General features: G+C 45.9%; 1 protein-coding gene across 1 annotated transcript in view; it reads left to right on the top strand.

The window, feature by feature from the left end:
* Positions 1 to 17,371, top strand: part of LOC146042916 (carotenoid-cleaving dioxygenase, mitochondrial-like) — a 72,726-nt gene that overhangs the window by 19,004 nt on the left and 36,351 nt on the right. The window contains exons 2-5 of the mRNA XM_083163200.1: positions 1,483 to 1,690; positions 7,961 to 8,172; positions 9,632 to 9,747; positions 17,113 to 17,215. Coding sequence (XP_083019326.1) covers positions 1,483 to 1,690; positions 7,961 to 8,172; positions 9,632 to 9,747; positions 17,113 to 17,215 — 639 coding nt within the window. The remainder of the gene's footprint in view (positions 1 to 1,482; positions 1,691 to 7,960; positions 8,173 to 9,631; positions 9,748 to 17,112; positions 17,216 to 17,371) is intronic.

Below are 17,371 nucleotides of genomic sequence, written 5' to 3'. Positions count from 1 at the left end.
TTGTGGCGCTGGTGCAGAGGACCATGGGGACACTTCTGGCAGTGGGGGGCCTTGAATCGCTGGAAGGTGGGGTCCGCAAATTGCGGAAGGTGGGTTCTGGGGGTCAGTGAATTGCGAGAGGGGGGGTTGTGGGGGTCCGGGAATCGCGGGAGGGGCACGTGGGGTGCTCGAGGTGACACCAATAGAGGGAGGGGGGCGCGGGGGTCCGCGAATCGCGGGAGGGGGAGGTCTTGGGGGGCTGCTAATCGCGGGAGGGCGGGTGCGGGGGTGCCATGAATCGTGGGAGGGGTGTGTGAATCGCGGTGGGTGTGTCACGGGGGGGGTCGCAAATCGCAGGAGGGGTTGCGAGGGGTGCCGTGAATAGCGGGATAGGGGTACGCAAATTCGGGGGGGGGGCGCAGCGAAGCACGGGAGGAGGGCGCGGTGATTCGCGGGAGGGGGTGCGGTGGTGCCGTGAATCGCGGGAGGGGGCTTGGGTCCGCAAATCACAGCAGGGGGGGGGGGTCCCACGAATTGCGAGAGGGGGGGTAACGGGCGTCCTGCGAATCGCGGGAGGGAGGGTCGTGGGGGTCCCACGAATGGGGGGAGGGCAGGAGGGGGGTGCCGTGAATCGCAGGGGTGTGTCACGGGTGGTCGCGAATCGCGGGAGGGGGCGCCGGAGATGCTGTGGGGTTTACTTGAATCGCTGGAGGGGGTCCGCAAATTGCAGGAGGGGTTGCGAGGGGTGCCGTGAATCGTGCGGGGGGGGGGGGGGCGCGAATAGCGGGAGGGGGGCGCGGGGGCTAGAATCGCGGGGGGCGCAAATCGCAGGAGGGTGGGGGTCGCGGGGGTCCTGCGAATCGCGGGAGGGTCACCGGGAGGGGGGCGCGGTGAATCGCTGAAACGGTGGGGGTCACTGGGGGGGTCCCGCGAATGGGGGAGGGGGGGTCGCGGGAGTCCCGCGAATGGGGGGAGGGGGGTTGCGGGGGTCCCGCGAATGGGGGGAGGGGGGCCACGGGGGTCCCGCAAATCGCCGGAGCGGGGAGGGTCGCGGGGGGTCCTGCGAATGGGGGGGGTCGTGTGGGGTCCCGCGAATGGTGGAGGCGGGGGTCCCGCGAATCGCGGGAGGGGGGGTCGCAGAGGTCCCGCGAATGGGGGGAGGGGGGGTCGTGGGGGTGCCGCAAATCGCAGGAGGGAGGTCATGGGTGTCCAGGGGGGGTTTGCTGGCAGAGGGGAAGGGGGTGCGGGAGTAATGGTGGATGGTGGCTGTGGAGTAATGGTGGATGGTGGGCATGTACTGTAGCGCTGGCTGGGCGGGGGGAGGTGATGTCAAAGGGGTGGGATGTGTAGAACGTTATACACATAGAACACTTTTCCCTGGAGGGGGCGGATTTGTGTATCCTGCTGGGCGGGAACGTTACCTACACTGGGGATGAGTGACAGATCTGGCTAAATATATAAGAGATTAGATAGAGTTGTAATTTTTGTTTCTGTTGTCCCAAGGTCTGAAATATTTTTTTAGCCAAGAGAAAAGACAACTGTGCACATCTCCTGCAGAAGAAGGAAGTAAAGAGTGCATCGCTCCCCTATTTCAGACTGTGGAAGAGGTTCTGCAGCCCATTCCCACTCAGATTACTGGGACTGTCCCTGGATGGATAAAAGGCAGCCTGCTTCGCAATGGTCCTGGCAAATTTGAGTTTGGAAATGACAAGTAAGATCAGAATAAAGTCCATATTATTCCTTCCCAGTCTGATATGAAATGCTCTAGTATTTCAATCACCTAATAAAGACCCGTTTAATGGAAAGGGCACAGCAATATCTGCTGCTTATACCGTTTTACAGCAACCTGGAATGTCAGAATTCTATACATATAGGCCCTTATTCTGGTTCACTCGCAAAGGCAAATTCCTTCTCAAATGGTACAAAACCATGTGCACTGCAGGTGGGGCAGATGTAACATGTGCAGCGAGAATTAGAGTTGGGTGGGGTTTTACTTCAAAGTGAGATCAGTATTTTCCCTGCACAGAAACAAAATAACTCATTTTCTCTGCACAAGTTACATCTGCCCCACCTGCAGTGCACAGTTTCTTATGCAGTGCAGAAACTCCCTCTACGCTTTACAATTGAAAATAGGGATAAAACAAACTGGGTATTTACAGACAGTCAAAATGTTAGGAGGGCCCTGCTCGCAAGCTTACAATCTATAGGGAAATAGACCTTGATATACAAGAATAGGTTTTATCTACTGAAAAGTAGCCTACCATATTGCAAAGGTTCTTGGTGGGCTGAAAGATACGGTGACCTAGCAATATTGGTCTGGGGTCAGGAGGATGGAATGGTGAGAGAAACATTGGGTGAGATTTAATAGGATGAGAGATTCAGAAAATGAGAGATTTTGTGAGAAATCTCCAGTTTTTGTTAAAGCGGCAATCATTTATACCGCAAAATCAAACAGATTTTGCAGTGTAAATGGTTGCCGCTTTAAAAAAACTGGAGCTTTCTCACAAAATCTCTCATTTTCTGAATCTCTCATCCTATTAAATCTCACCCAATAAGTCAGCATCTTTGTGCTGTACAGTGGGGATGTAATTGGACTGGAAAGGTTTACTAAGGTTATGTGGGCAGTAATGGAATCGGATATGCTTACTTGAATAGTTTTCAGGGAACCCTTGAAGGTTTGGAGACTGGAGGAGAGTCTTATTATGCATGGGAGGGCGTTCCACAGAGTGATTGCAGCCCAAAGAAAGTCCTGCAATCATAAATGTGAGTGGGTAATGCGTGTGGATGTGAGATGTGAAGAGCAGAGACGACAAGTTGGGAGGTATTTTGAGATAAGAGAAGAGATGTATGTTGATGTAGTTTGGTTTATGACCTTGTGTGTGAGTAAAGGTATTTTATATTGAGTACGGTAGAATGGAGGGACTGATAAAGCAGTTTTGCAGACGAACATAGTAAGCAAGATGTATCAAGCTTCAAAGTGATAAAATAGAAAGTGATAAACAGTCAGCCAATCAGCTCCTACAAACCCTCCCTGTAACATGACAGTTAGGAGCTGATTGGCTAGTTTTTTTTATTACCCAATTTATCACATTTTGAAGCTTGATACATCTGTATTTGCATTTATGATAGAGTGCAGTGGTAAGAGGCTGTATTGGGGAAGAACGGTAAGGAGACTATTGTAATAATGCAGGAGATGATGAGAGCATGGATTAGATCTTTTGCAGTGTCTTATGTAAGGTATGGGCTTATTTTGGATATGTTTTTTTAGATGTATGGGTACTTATGTATTATCTGGGCTCCCGATTTTTTCATTGCATGCCACTACTTAAGGCATGCAATGCAATGCGATTTTTCATTGTAAAGACCTGATTTTGAATTGTATAGTCAACCATGGGTGATTTTCTACCCCCACTAGCCAACTACGCATGGAGCTGATATTATATAGTGTGGCGAGCGCAGCGAGCCACCGAGCCCGAAGCGTGGCGAGCGCACGTGGATAACTTTACATGTATTCTGCGGCCCCTCGCCACGATTCGGGCTCGCTGCGCTCGCCACACTATATAAAATCAACTCCATGCGTAGTTGGATAGTGGGGGTATGAAATCACCCATGGGTGACTATACAATTAAAAATTGGGTCTTTACAATGAAAAATTGCATTGCATTGCATTGTATGCCACTATATTGCATGCGATGTGATGCAATGCAATGCAATGAAAAAATTGGGCGCCCAGATAATACATAAGTACCGATGTATGTAACATGATTTTGAGACAGATTGAATGTGGGCAACAAAGGACAGGTCAGACTCAAGGATGACACCTAGGCAGCAAACTTGTACGTTAAGATTATCTACTATTGGTTGGTGTAAATATAATGAATTCACATTTTTGAATTTCAATTTTATTTTTTTATTTTTTTAAACTTTTTATTGAAAGTTTTCATATACACAAACATACATATAAAGCAAAAAAAAAAACGGATATGCAATTGCTTTGCACATTGTATAAGGAAGTTGAACAATGCTTTTTCTTTTGCAATAGGTCAGTTTTACAATGTCAGAAGTTGACAGCCAGATGTTGCTTGAGCAATAACATAGTATAATGCAATTATGACGTAGAACAGACACATCAGGGGTGGGGGGGGGGGTTGAGTTTAGTATATGAGTGTATAGTTTGATAGCTTAAAATGGGTATTGCCGACTTCGAATCGGATCAGGTAACAAACAAGGAACAAATCTAGGAGCTCTCTTTGACATTCATCCCAATAATAGAGTATCTATGACTTTTAGGAAGGCATTAGCTAATTCGCTGTTTGAGTAGTTCCTTTGGGAGGTACAATATGTATGGCGTCAAAAAGAAAGAATAATGACAGAGAAGAGTTTATTAGTTCGAAGGTAAGTCTGGTGATAAGCCTTTCAAATGGGGTCCTGCCTTTACCCACTCTCCCTTATTAAAGAATCCCTGTATGGTGTTTCGTGATTCTTCGTCCATACAGTTTATTTGTAATGGAAGGATTTTGCGGACACCCCTGCGTTTATCATAAGGGTTTTCACATCAAAATATAGCAATTGTAATAGTTTGCCTATCAGTTCTCGTATTGTGGGCGCTGATTTTTTAGTCCAATGTATTAGTATGGTTTTTTTTGCTAAAGTTAGCGTAATCACTAGAAAGGGAACCCGTCGTGGTGTGTGAGGAGCGAGGCTCCAAGAGCTAAAATCAAGGAGCAGGCATGCCTCTGGTGTTGGCAACGCTGATATCCCCAGAACCCTGTTGACATAAGCTATCACCTTTGCCCAATACCGACGGATTTTAGAGCACTCCCAGAAACAGTGATAGCATTTTGCATTTGCCATTTTGCATTTAGTGCAGTCACCGGATTCCGCATTCCCCGGAATTATGTATCTACGCTGGGCGGGGGTAATAAATGATCTATGCAATGTCTTTAGGTGTGTTTCTTGTAAGTAAGCAGAAGATAGGTAACGATTACATCTACTATAGTGAATTATTGTGGAAGAGGACAGTCTACCCGGATCTGTAATATCTGAGCTCCATTTTGCTATTAAGTCCTGCGTAAGGGGTCTAGATTTATTTTTTGCCTCGACTAGACAGGGATATAAGTGTTTTATTCTATATTCTACAGTATCCCACGCCTGAAGTATGGCAGAGATAAGGTGTGTCTCCTTGCCCAGCAGGGGGCCCTTGTCCAAGGACCGCACATAGTGTCTCACCTGAAGATAGAGATAAAAGGTGTTGTTTGGTAATTTAAATTTCTCCTGAAGGTCAGCAAAAGAGGCAACGTGTCCTCCTGGATCGAACACCCTGCTTGCAAGGTCCACGCCAGCCTTAAGCCAGATCTTGAAAACAGGATTGGTCAGGGATGGGCTGAAACCGGGGTTTCCCCACAGAGGTAGGTAAGGCGATGTGTGAAAGTCACGGTTAAGAAGTTTGTTAGTCCCCACCCAATTCTTGTATGTGTCTTTAAATAAGACATTTGCGAGTAACCCTGAGGGAATATCAGAAGGTTTCATATGCAGTAGTGCCGCAGGTGAGAAAGGATGAAAGACTGCCCGGTCTAGTGCTGCGTCCGTATATGTAGACCTCCCCAGCAACCAGTCCCCTGCGTATCTGAAGAATATAGACTTAGAGTATAACTCAAAGTCGGGTATTCCTAATCCACCTTGGGGCCGAGGGGATGTTAATTTTGCAATCGAGATCCTGGCCCGACGCCCTTTCCATAAAAATTTGGAAATTGCCGATGTTATCCTTTTAATGTCGGTGTGGAGTATAGCTATGGGGAGCATCTGGAGTGCATAGAACACCTTAGGAAAGATCACCGTTTTGACTGCCGCGGCTCTACCTAAGAGGGAGAGAGGAAAGCTGTTCCAAGTATTCATCAGGTTAATCACTTTGGTAATTATGGGAGTGAAGTTTAATTTGTATAGGTGTTCCGTTGTGTTCGGAATTTGCACACCTAGATATTTAATCTGGGTCGCTTTAGTTTTTAATTGTGACAAACTGGGGGAGGAAGAGGGATCAGTCTTATAGTGCCCCAGAATCATTATCTCGGATTTATCGAGGTTTACTTTGTAACCTGATTCACGTCCGAATGTTTCTATTATCGAAAGTATAACTGGGATAGACGTCATGGGGCTGGAGACATATAGCAACATGTCGTCTGCGAAAAGTGAGACTTTAATCTCATGTCCTCCTATATTAATTCCTTGGAAATCAGGGGCGCTCCTCAATTTCAACGCTAACGGCTCAATGGCCATAGCGAAGAGTAAGGGCAATAGAGGACACCCTTGTATGGTGCCTCTATGCAGTTGAAAGTGATCTGACAGTTGGCCATTACACATTATTTGGGATGCGGGTGAAGTATACAATAATTTAATGAATTTGATAAATTTAGAGGGGATGCCGAATTCGTCCATTGTTTTGTATAGATGGGGCCATAGCACAAGGTCAAAGGCCTTTTCTGCATCAAGGGACACAATGGCCCCTACAGGAGACATACCTTCCTTTTTTTGTAGGTGTTGGACAGCCGCGATGACTTTCCTGACGTTGAGGACAGAGTGTCGACCAGCGATGAACCCGGTCTGATCGGGATGGATAATGTCTGGCATGACACTTTTAAGTCTGTTTGTCAGTATTTTTGCCAAGATCTTATAGTCCGAGTTGAGCAAAGAAATGGGTCTATAAGACCCTGGCAATGAAAGATCATGGCTTTGTTTAGGTAGAATTTTGATATAGGCCGCGTTAAAATGTAGGGGAGGGAGTTCAGATTGCAACATAGTGTTAAAGCAATTAGTAAGGGGTTCTAGTATATGCTGAGCCATGAATTTATAGAAATTACTTCCGTAGCCATCCGGGCTGGGTGCTTTCCCTTGTTTTAAGGCCTTAATTGTGTCAAGCACTTCTTTGGTGGTTATAGGGGCAATGAGGTGTTCTGATTTTTCCTTAGATAGGGTAGGGAGGCGAGGGGCTTCGCTGCCTGGGGGGGTGTCTTCGGGGGTTTTAGAACCTGTCGTATTTTGGCAAGTCGGTACTGCGTAGAGGGACGAATAAAAGTCTTTCATGGTATATGTTATTTGTTTGTTTGACCTTGTGTATGACCCGTCAGGGAGTTTTAAGGGATGAACGGTAGTGGCCGACCTTGTTCCATGTAACATGTTGGTGAGTAGCTTCCCAGTCTTATTGCCGAATCTGTGATATCGGTAGTTTGTATTATATAGGTTTTTATTTCCACAAGCGTGCAAATATTCATTGAAATGAGTATTGGCTATGGTGTAATCATGTTTATTGGATGGCGTAGGATCTTGTTGATATTTGGTATATGTGTGAGTAAGGGTTTTTTGGAGTTTAAGGTATGTGGCTGAATAAGATTTATTGAGTCTAGTTGTGTACGATAAAATGCTCCCTCGTACGTTCAATTTTTTTTTTTTTTTTTAAACATTCAGTTGGTGGAGAGATGACAACCAAGATGAAATGTCAGATAGGCATTCACAGGGCTTAATAGAGATGATGACAGGTCTGAGGAGGATAGGTAGATTTGAATATCATCTGCATTGCCGTCCGATAGACCTCACCATCTGCCGAATCGGGTGCGAATGTTTAGGAGACACTCGTGCACTCCAATGTCAGCAATGGACACTGGAGTGTGTGAGACATTCACGCGTCCACATCTGCCCATGTCAGCCAGCGCTCGCTATCTGGCGGACTGGCAGAGAACGGCCCCATCTGTACATTTAGAAAAGCAGAGGACCCAAGGCTGAGCCCTGAGCTACTCCAACTGATAGAGGTAGAAAAGAGGAGGTGGAATCAGAAAAACAAACACTAAAAGAGTGGTTAGATAGAAGAATGAGAACAAAGAAAGGGCTGAGTCCTGTAGTGTTTGTATGAGAAGATAATGGTCAAAAGCATCAGAGAGATCTAGAAGAATAAGTTAAACCTTCAACAAACTGTAAATGTCTTTATTGTCAGATTTAACCATTGGTTTGATGGCATGGCCCTCATGCACAAATTCACGATCGAAAATGGAAGTGTGACCTACATGAGAAGATTTCTACAGAGTGACTCCTATAAGTCAAATGAAAGTCAAAACAGGATTGTCGTCTCTGAGTTTGGAACTGTAGCCATGCCGGACCCGTGTAAGACCCTGTTTCAGCGCTTTGTGTCTACATTTGAGTTGCCAAGTAAGTGGTTTTTATTGGTATTTTATCATTTGACTTACAGTATATATAAATCATTTGAAATCTATATACACACTACTGTATATGGACAAAAGTATTGACGACACCTGTCAATTATTCAGACTAAGGCTCATGGTGCATAAAAGTTGCCACCGCTCTACTGATTCCATAGCTGTAGAGTTCTGAACTTCCGCTGGCATTAATGTAAGCACAAAAACTGTTCGGTGAAAGCTTATTGGAATGGGTTCTGTAGAGAAACAATTCACGCTTCTCTGTTTGGCAGTCAGAAGGGTGAGTCTGGGTTTGGCAGATGCCAAGAGAACTACATTGGTTGGCTGTCATTTGCTCCCATACATTACCAGGTTTTTATTCCCACCACTCTGATTGGACAGAAACATGTGTATGTGTGTACCCAGATTTAAAGTGCCTCTGCACATACAGTAGGAGCATATTAGAAAATAATGAGATTGTGTACAGAACAATCTAGATCACGGGTGTCAAACACAAGGCCCGCGGGCCAAATCCGGCCCGCCAGACCTCGTCATGTGGCCTGCGCGAGGAGATAGCACGCATGGCAGTGTGTCCCAGCTCCTGCCTAGGCCACCTCCTCTCACCCACCCCACCGCGGCCGCCTTACCTGTTCCTCCACTGTCGGCGACCATGTTCCTGTAGGCATATATGTATGCGGCTACAGAAACATGGCCGCCGGCCTCCACGGCTACATGGAGGAGGGCCCGGCCGCCTGTTCCCTCTGATGCCCGGCAGTGACAGACACTGGGTGGGGACATCATGACGATGACGCCGCCCGCCCATGCATCTGAAGAGAAGTAGGAGCAGGCAGGGAAGCTGGACCGGGAGTCGGGGACAGTGTGGCCGCAGCAAGCAGTGAAGAAAAGCTGGAAGCCGCAGCAGCTGCAGGACAGACGGAGAAACAGTAAGTGAGGATGAGGATCACACTCACAATAAAAAAAATATATATATATCTGCTGTTTCCTGAGGTGTCCCCGTGTATAATAATAATAATGCCATGACACCACAGGCTGCTCCTCCTGTATAATCATTTATGTGTCATGGCATTACTTTTATTATATTATACAGGGGGAGCAGTCTGTGGTGTCATGGCATTATTATTATACAGGGGGAGCAGCCTGTGGTGTCATGGCATTCATTTTATATTATACAGGGGGAGCAGCCTGTGGTGTCATGGCATTATAATTATACAGGGGGACCTACAGATACAACCGGCCTTTTGAGGGTGACCAAACTGCTGATGCGGCCCTCGATGAATTTGAGTTTGACACCCCTGATCTAGATATTTCAACTTTCTGGCAATTTTACAAATTATGATTTTGGTAATGGAAATTGTGGAAATTGAGAGACATAGGATTTGATACCATTTGCCTATTCTGTCTGGTACAATTTCCTTTAAAGTTTTAATATGTATTGAATATTGTTCTTTTAGAAGCATCTGACAATGGCAGCATAAACTTCATGAAATACAAAAAGGATTATTACGTCAGCACAGAAACCAACCTGATGTGTAAAGTGGATCCCGAAATGTTAGAAACTAAAGAACAGGTGATATTTTTTGTCATATGTCATTAACATACAAGTTATACAATTAAACCTTAACCATAACCTTAACATCAGCAGAAGGAAAGCGGCTTAAATCCTGTTGGCCTGATTCAGACTTGTTATTGTGAGAATTTTCAGTGGACTGGCAAGAGAAAGCTGCTACAAGTTTGATCACGATTGGTTGAACTTGGTACATGACACACACATTCTGTCATTATAAATCTAGGGTATGTCGACCATTCATAAGTGTCGACCTAGTCACTGTTGACCAATAGTAGTTGACCTAGACATTGTTGACCAGTTATCCCAAAACTCTCTCACATATCCTGAAACATTGAACAGTTTTTGCCATCCGTGCAATTGTGGCCCTTCCATTAATCTGCGACTGAGACAGGGTGGAAGCGGTCACAGACCCCCCCCCCCTCTAAACGCCTGGGCATGCCTACATTTTTTTATGACACATCCAACACATGGCAGGTTTCCGTCTCCAATTGCTGGGTTCTTGTCGGTCAAAGGGCCTGATTCTGGTTCACTCGCAAAATCAAACTTCTTTAATGGACAAATCCATGTGCACTGCAGGTGGGGCTGATGTAACAAGTGCAGAGAGAGTTAGATTTGGATGTTATTTTGTTTCTGTGCAGGGTAAATACTGACTGCTTTATTTTTACACTGCACTATAGATATCAGTTTGAAGTACAAACCCCTCCCAAATCTAACACTTTCTGCACATGTTACATCTGCCCCACCTGCAGTGCACATGGTTTTGTTCATTAAAGGAGTTTGCTTTTGCAAGTGAACCAGAATCAGGCCCAAAGTCCTGCCACATTGTGATTATGATCCTTATGCATTTTCTATCGCCGTACAGTACACATGCGCAGCCGTTGAATCAGGCCCAAATAGTGCTATTGGAATAGAATAAATATTATTAATAATAAAAATAAAGCAATAATGTTGGAGACTAAGGGGATATTCAATTGGTGCAGATTTTTCGCCTAAAAAAATCGTCACTTTTCGTTGTTATACTGTATTGTGCGAACATTTTGGCACTGGTTTAACAAGTGGATCAGCAAATTAGCCACCGACCCATGTGTTTTTACCCATTTTCAGGTGAAAATGCTGGCTTTTTCGTTTTTTTTTTTCTTGCATGCCTTTTCACCCCCAAAAAAGGTGAAAGAGCATGGGTGAAAAATTACTAATATAGTAGGCGAAAACTCCCGCAGTTCAACACAAAAGGGTCCAAATAGTCCTGTTTTTTCACCTAGCTGAATACACCCACTAAAATTTTTATTTTGCTATATTCTTAAGGTCAAAATAAATAAGAATTGACTACAGGAATACATATCAATTGTTATGGACACTGAGCTTGAGGTAAATAAACAGATTCCATTTAACCTTGTACTACACAAACCCAATGAAGAGATGGAGGGTAATTCACTAGGCGGATGATTATTGATACACTGCACATGCGTATGGCGGCAATGCATGTGCGAGAGGCTGGCTAGAAATGACATCTTACTACTTATTTTGATCGCTGGTGATTGATGGGAAGTAGGTGTCTGTTGGTTGTAACCGGCCGTTTCATGTTAGTGCCCTGAAAAATACTAGGCGTGCCAGAAAAAATACTGCGAGTGACACTGAAAATTCAGACGTGCCCAAGCTTTTTAGGGGAGGGTATGTGACATCAGCAACAGGCCAGATATGCCTGTTTTCATCACAGCAGCAGAGTAAGGGTCTGATTCTGGTTGACTCGGTAAGGTGCGAAGATCGCAGCTTACCGAGTCCGAAGATAGCAGCTTCCCGAGTCCCAGAGTGCGAAGATCGCAGCTTCCCGAGTCCTAGAGTGCAAAGATCGCAGCTTCCCGAGTCCCAGAGTGCGAAAATCGCAGCTTCCCGAGTCCCAGAGTGTGAAGATCGCAGCTTACTGTGTTCCAGAGTGTGAAGATCGCAGCTTCCTGAGTCCCAGAGTGCAAAGATCGCAGCTTCCCGAGTCCCAGAGTGGGAAGATCGCAGCTTCCTGAGTCCCAGAGTGTGAAGATCGCAGCTTACTGTGTCCCAGAGTGTGAAGATCGCAGCTTCCCGAGTCCCAGAGTGCGAAGATCGCAGCTTCCCGAGTCCCAGAGTGCAAAGATCGCAGCTTCCCGAGTCCCAGAGTGCGAAGATCGCAGCTTACTGTGTCCCAGAGTGTGAAGATCGCAGCTTCCCGAGTCCCAGAGTGCGAAGATCACAGCTTACCAAGTCCGAAGATAGCAGCTTACCGAGTCCCAGAGTGTGAAGATCGCAGGTTACCGAGTCCCAGAGTGCAAAGATCGCAGCTTCCCCGAATCCCAGAGTGCAAAGATCGCAGCTTCCCGAGTCCCAGAGTGGGAAGATCGCAGCATACAGAGTCCCAGAGTGTGAAGATCGCAGCTTCCCAAGTCCCAGAGTACGAAGATCGCAGCTTCCCGAGTCCCAGAGTGTGAAGATCGCAGCTTCCCGAGTCCCAGAGTGTGAAGATCGCAGCTTCCCGAGTCCCAGAGTGTGAAGATCGCAGCTTCCCGAGTCCCAGAGTGTGAAGATCGCAGCTTACAGAGTTCCAGAGTGCAAAGATCGCAGCTTACCGAGTCCCAGAGTGCGAAGATCGCAGCTTTCTGAGTCACAGAGTGCGAAGATCGCAGCTTACTGTGTTCCAGAGTGTGATCGCAGCTTCCCGAGTCCCAGAGTGCGAAGATCGCAGCTTACCAAGTCCGAAGATAGCTTCCCGAGTCCCAGAGTGCAAAGATCGCAGCTTCCCGAGTCCCAGAGTGCAAAGATCGCAGCTTCCCGAGTCTCAGAGTGTGAAGATCGCAGCTTCCCGAGTCCCAGAGTGTGAAGATCGCAGCTTCCCGAGTCCCAGAGTACGAAGATCGCAGCTTCCCAAGTCCCAGAGTACGAAGATCACAGCTTCCCGAGTCCCAGAGTGCAAAGATCGCAGCTTCCTGAGTTCCAGAGTGCAAAGATTGCAGCTTACCGAGTCCCAGAGTGTGAAGATCGCAGCTTCCTGAGTCCCAGAGTGTGAAGATCGCAGCTTCCCGAGTCCCAGAGTGTGAAGATCGCAGCTTACCGAGTCCCAGAGTGCGAAGATCAAAGCTTACAGAGTCCCAGAGTGTGAAGATCGCAGCTTCCCGAGTCCCAGAGTGTGAAGATCGCAGCTTCCCGAGTCCCAGAGTGTGAAGATCGCAGCTTACCGAGTCCCAGAGTGTGAAGATCTCAGCTTACCGAGTCTCCTGGGCTTGCATATATAAGTCAGTGGATACTGACTTATATTTGTGGGCTCCGGGACAAAGACAGGGCGGGCGGCTGATGTCATGTGACACACAGCATCATGGCCACATTTAAATGGGATTGCCCAGCATTTGCATGGAGACGCCCATGAATCGCTGAGCATTTCCATGTCGGAGCGCCACCCCCCAATCCCCATCCTGTGAGAGTGCCACGCCAACAGTGCAGGTCGGCAAAGGCACCCGCACAGAAGCCCACCTTGCGCATATGAGAATATGCGCATGCGCTGTACTTCACCATCAGTCCCCAGAGTGAACACGCTGGGGACCAAAGGGATTAGGATCAGGGCCTAAGTCTCTGGCTACTCTGTGCCTGCGATGACTTGTGCAACATCCTTCTACATGAGCCTCTAAGGTTTTGGACTTATTCGCATGGCTTCAAATATTGTCTAACACAGCTTGAAATGAAGGCTTATGTCTGTCTGGCTATGGGGCCACAGTATGGAGAACATTTATCAAACCTTATTAACATACTGTAACCCACAGAGGTTGTGTCCATAGCAACCTACAGTATCTAGCTAAAGGGGCATACACACGTAGAGATCTGTGCTAAGCAATTTTGCAAAGCAATTTTTCTAAGCAATTTTGCTGGTGTCAAGATCTCCCATGGAGAGCACATACATACGCAGAGATTTGTGCTAAGCGATTTTTCTAAGCAATTTTGGTAAGCAATTTTGCTTAAGCAAAAAAAGGCCAGGTAGTGATGCAGAATCAGAGATTGCGATCAGTATCTCTCATTCTGTACACACAGAGAGATTTGCAGTCATTTGCTAAGCAATCTGACTAGATTTTGACTGCATGCACTGACTTAGTTAGCAAGAGATATTTAATCTCTCGGAGCATACACATGAAGAGATCTGTGCTTACTTTCTAAGCAATCTAGTCAGATTGCTTAGAAAATAGCACAAATGTGCTCCGTGTGTACACCCCTTAACAGTTAATAGGATGTACTAGATAGGTAAAATCTTGAATCTGATTGGTTGCTTGATATACAGCAAGGTTTTTATAAATGTTCTCATTGTATTACTACAGAGTACAGACTGATTATTCTGCTATTATAAAGTTGTGAAAAGGTCATTTTAGATGGGGACTATGTACTATTATACTGCCAGCTGGCACACTGTATATGCCAGCTGCTTTCCTCCTGCCAGGAATAAGGACGTAACAATGCTTTATAAACAGATCTATAATCCCTGTCTACATTAGCAATGCATAACAATTCCTTACTGCTAAAGTGGGAACTCACAGGACAGAGTATAATAGGAGAACTAAAAGTAAAAGAAAAAATGTGCGGTGCACAGGAGAGTAATAGCTCCGATAGCCACGTATCTCACAGGTATAATATATAACTCATTTATTTAAATATATTTTTTTTTCAGGGAATATTAAAATACTATATGGTGAAATATTGGTTACAGAATATAAGGAAAGTGTAGAAAGAATAAAGATTTGTACCGTAATATGAAAAAATTAATAAAGCAATTTATTATATACTCTCAAGCTGGGTACACAATTCATCATTAAAGATATCGTCGGAGCTCTCAGGCAAACGATATAGTGCCTACAAAGTGAGTGATATCGCTTATGATCGTTCAGTGTCATCACCGGCCGCTGATTTTACTGCATTTTCTGGGTCTTAATGACTCGCGGGAGCTTGTATCGCTAACGATATAGGGGTTATTCAGAGTTGATCACTGTTGTGCAAATTGGCAATCCTATCGAGTATCGAATGACTGCGCATGCGATGCCGGGCCCCGGTACAATTTTGGGGGAGCGTGGCCTAAGTGCGGGAGGTGGTCCTGACGAAGCTCACTAGCGAAGCGTACACCGACCGTACACTCCGTGGTGTGCTCCCACTTCCCCTCTCCTTTATAAATGCATTTTAATCTGTTTTATTTCCTTTAGCGGTATTAGCAGCGGCGTGCACTAAGCACTTAGCTCGGCAAATAGGCACGGTGTGCACCACCTGACTCTGTTGCCGTGTACACTGGCTGACAGCCTCACAGGCTGTTCAAGACCATGCCGCATACTGTGCTGAGAGCCGGTCACGCTACCTTCAAGCCTATGTGACCAGCGGGCGCAGTGCAACTGATTTTACACTGCGAGCTCCGCTGTCCCGGCTGACAGACCGGACCAACAGCACACAGCTCACTGCTTACTGTGATCTGCCCCGTCTATGCCAGTGGTAATTTACATAGCTTAGCCCCAGGTAGGGCTCAGATATTTTATCGGGCACCTTACTAATTCATTTGGGAGCGCATGTCTATCGCCACTCTGATTAACAGAATACCGCTCTGTTGTGTGGGACCATAAATTGATGGTTATTCTCACACCCCAGATTTATTTGGTTTTGCATATTATATAAATAAGGCACTCACAGTGATACCTCTAATAACGATAGGTATTAAAGTACTGATAACTGGAAATATCTGTATTAACCAGTTTTACTTACAGACAAAAAGTGCTTAAACACAATCCAAGTGAAAACATTAAATTTATTAAAATTAAATTGAGAAGTGGGACCCCACGGCAACAAGGATATTTTTATCCTTTTTTATGTGTCTATGTTAAATGTATGTATTGTGTCCTTTTATTTTCGCTAGAGGTCTTAGAAAATAATAAATAAAGGTTATATTTTAAATTCTCTCTCTTTTGGTGCATCACAGAGGCAGGTATTCAATGCTTTCACGGGGGGAAGGCAGCGAATCCTGTGTAGGATTCTCTGCACATTCCCCCCAATTCTCCCTGTAGGGAGAGTCGCTGCCCAGCCTCCTGTCCACCCTATTCAACTCGCCAGGGGCTCTTTGTCCCTGCGAGCTAATAGGGGGCGAATCAGGAGACCGGGCGGGCGGCGGAGGGCGGGTGGTGATAGACAGGGCGCAGGGCGGGAGTATGCACAGCGCTGAACTCCCTCCCGCCCTTGTTTAGTGCTCACCTCCTGGCTCTGCTCCACAGCGGGGGAAAGCATAGCAAATAGGACGGCGGGCGGCAAATGTGACAGGGCGGAGGGCGGGCGGCGAATGCCGCCGGGGAGCTGAGGGACGGCTGCAGGCAGGGAGATGGAAGCCTCCCTGCCTGCGCCGGACACTGTGGGGGGGGAAGGAGGGCTGTGGGGGACACAGGGAGAGCCCCCCAGAGCTGGCAGGGGGCTGTGTTCGGGAGCCGCTACACACTGGTCCCGATCGTGCATGTGTATTGATCGGGATCAGTGTGCAGTGAATATATGAATATTAATGAGCGGCTCCCGGCTCAACCCCCTGCTGGTGAATGTGTAAAAAAAAAAAATTTGTTTAAAAAAAAAATAAAAAAAAATATATATATTCATGTGCTGCAAGCGCATGAATTAAAATAGCATGCCCCTTCACAGGAAAAAAAATTCAGATTTTTTGACACCAAAATAAAAATAAAAAACGCTTTATTTTCAAAGATCACAGTCCAGTTCTCCAGAAAAAGATGAGTAATGTAAAATGGAGAATCCGGGGAAAATCACTGGAGAAAGCAGTTCTCCACTTCAGCATTGAATACACTCTCGGCGAATTTCACTAAAAACCCCAATGAAAACCACTGGCGAATCGCGGAGAATCACAAACAGAGAATCGCCAGACATTCGCTCTTCATTTGCAGAGAATTGTGTCCATTGAATAGGGCAAATTGTTTTTTCTGTGAGAAAATTCCCTGTAAACCCGGCGAATTGCCAGATTCCCCAGAAAATATGGCGAATCAGAGGCACTGAATACTGGCCAAAGTGAATTTGTTCCTTGCTCCAATCTCATGTCCCATGATAGCACACCCTTGCCATGATGACAATATGTACAACATGATTATTTAAGGGGTCACAATATATCAGTTTTCAATATATATTTCTCCTGTGCGATTAACCTTGCTTTCTGTATATTAGACACATTTATACTCTAACACTTGTTTTATAGTTTTAATAAACTCTAAAAACATAGTAGAAAACAGTAACAGTAATAAAAACATTTTGAAAAAATAAAGTGTTAAAATTGGCAGTTTGTTCCAAAAAAAACCCTCTGAATTGTTCCCTGGCTACTACTGTAACATCTCATTGCAGGTTAACTGGAGTGATTATATTGCTGTGAATGGGGCGACAGCTCATCCTCACTACGACCCTAATGGGACTGCATATAATATGGGAAATTCCTATGGGAAGCAAGGTAAGAGGCTTATTTTTCAATAACCTATCAGCAATAATAAAAAAGGAGTTTTGTATAAATGTCAAATGATCAGATTTATTGCCGTGGGCGTTTCTGGTAATTCTTGTGGAATGTAGCCCATAAGCTACATTGGCTAATGTGTTAGCTGCCGGGCCC

Source organism: Crinia signifera, chromosome 19, assembly GCF_055691185.1.
Source record: "Crinia signifera chromosome 19, ASM5569118v1, whole genome shotgun sequence".
NCBI lineage: Eukaryota > Metazoa > Chordata > Amphibia > Anura > Myobatrachidae > Crinia > Crinia signifera.
Note: the sequence above shows the minus strand (reverse complement) of the source record. Positions and strands in the feature narration are given on the sequence as shown.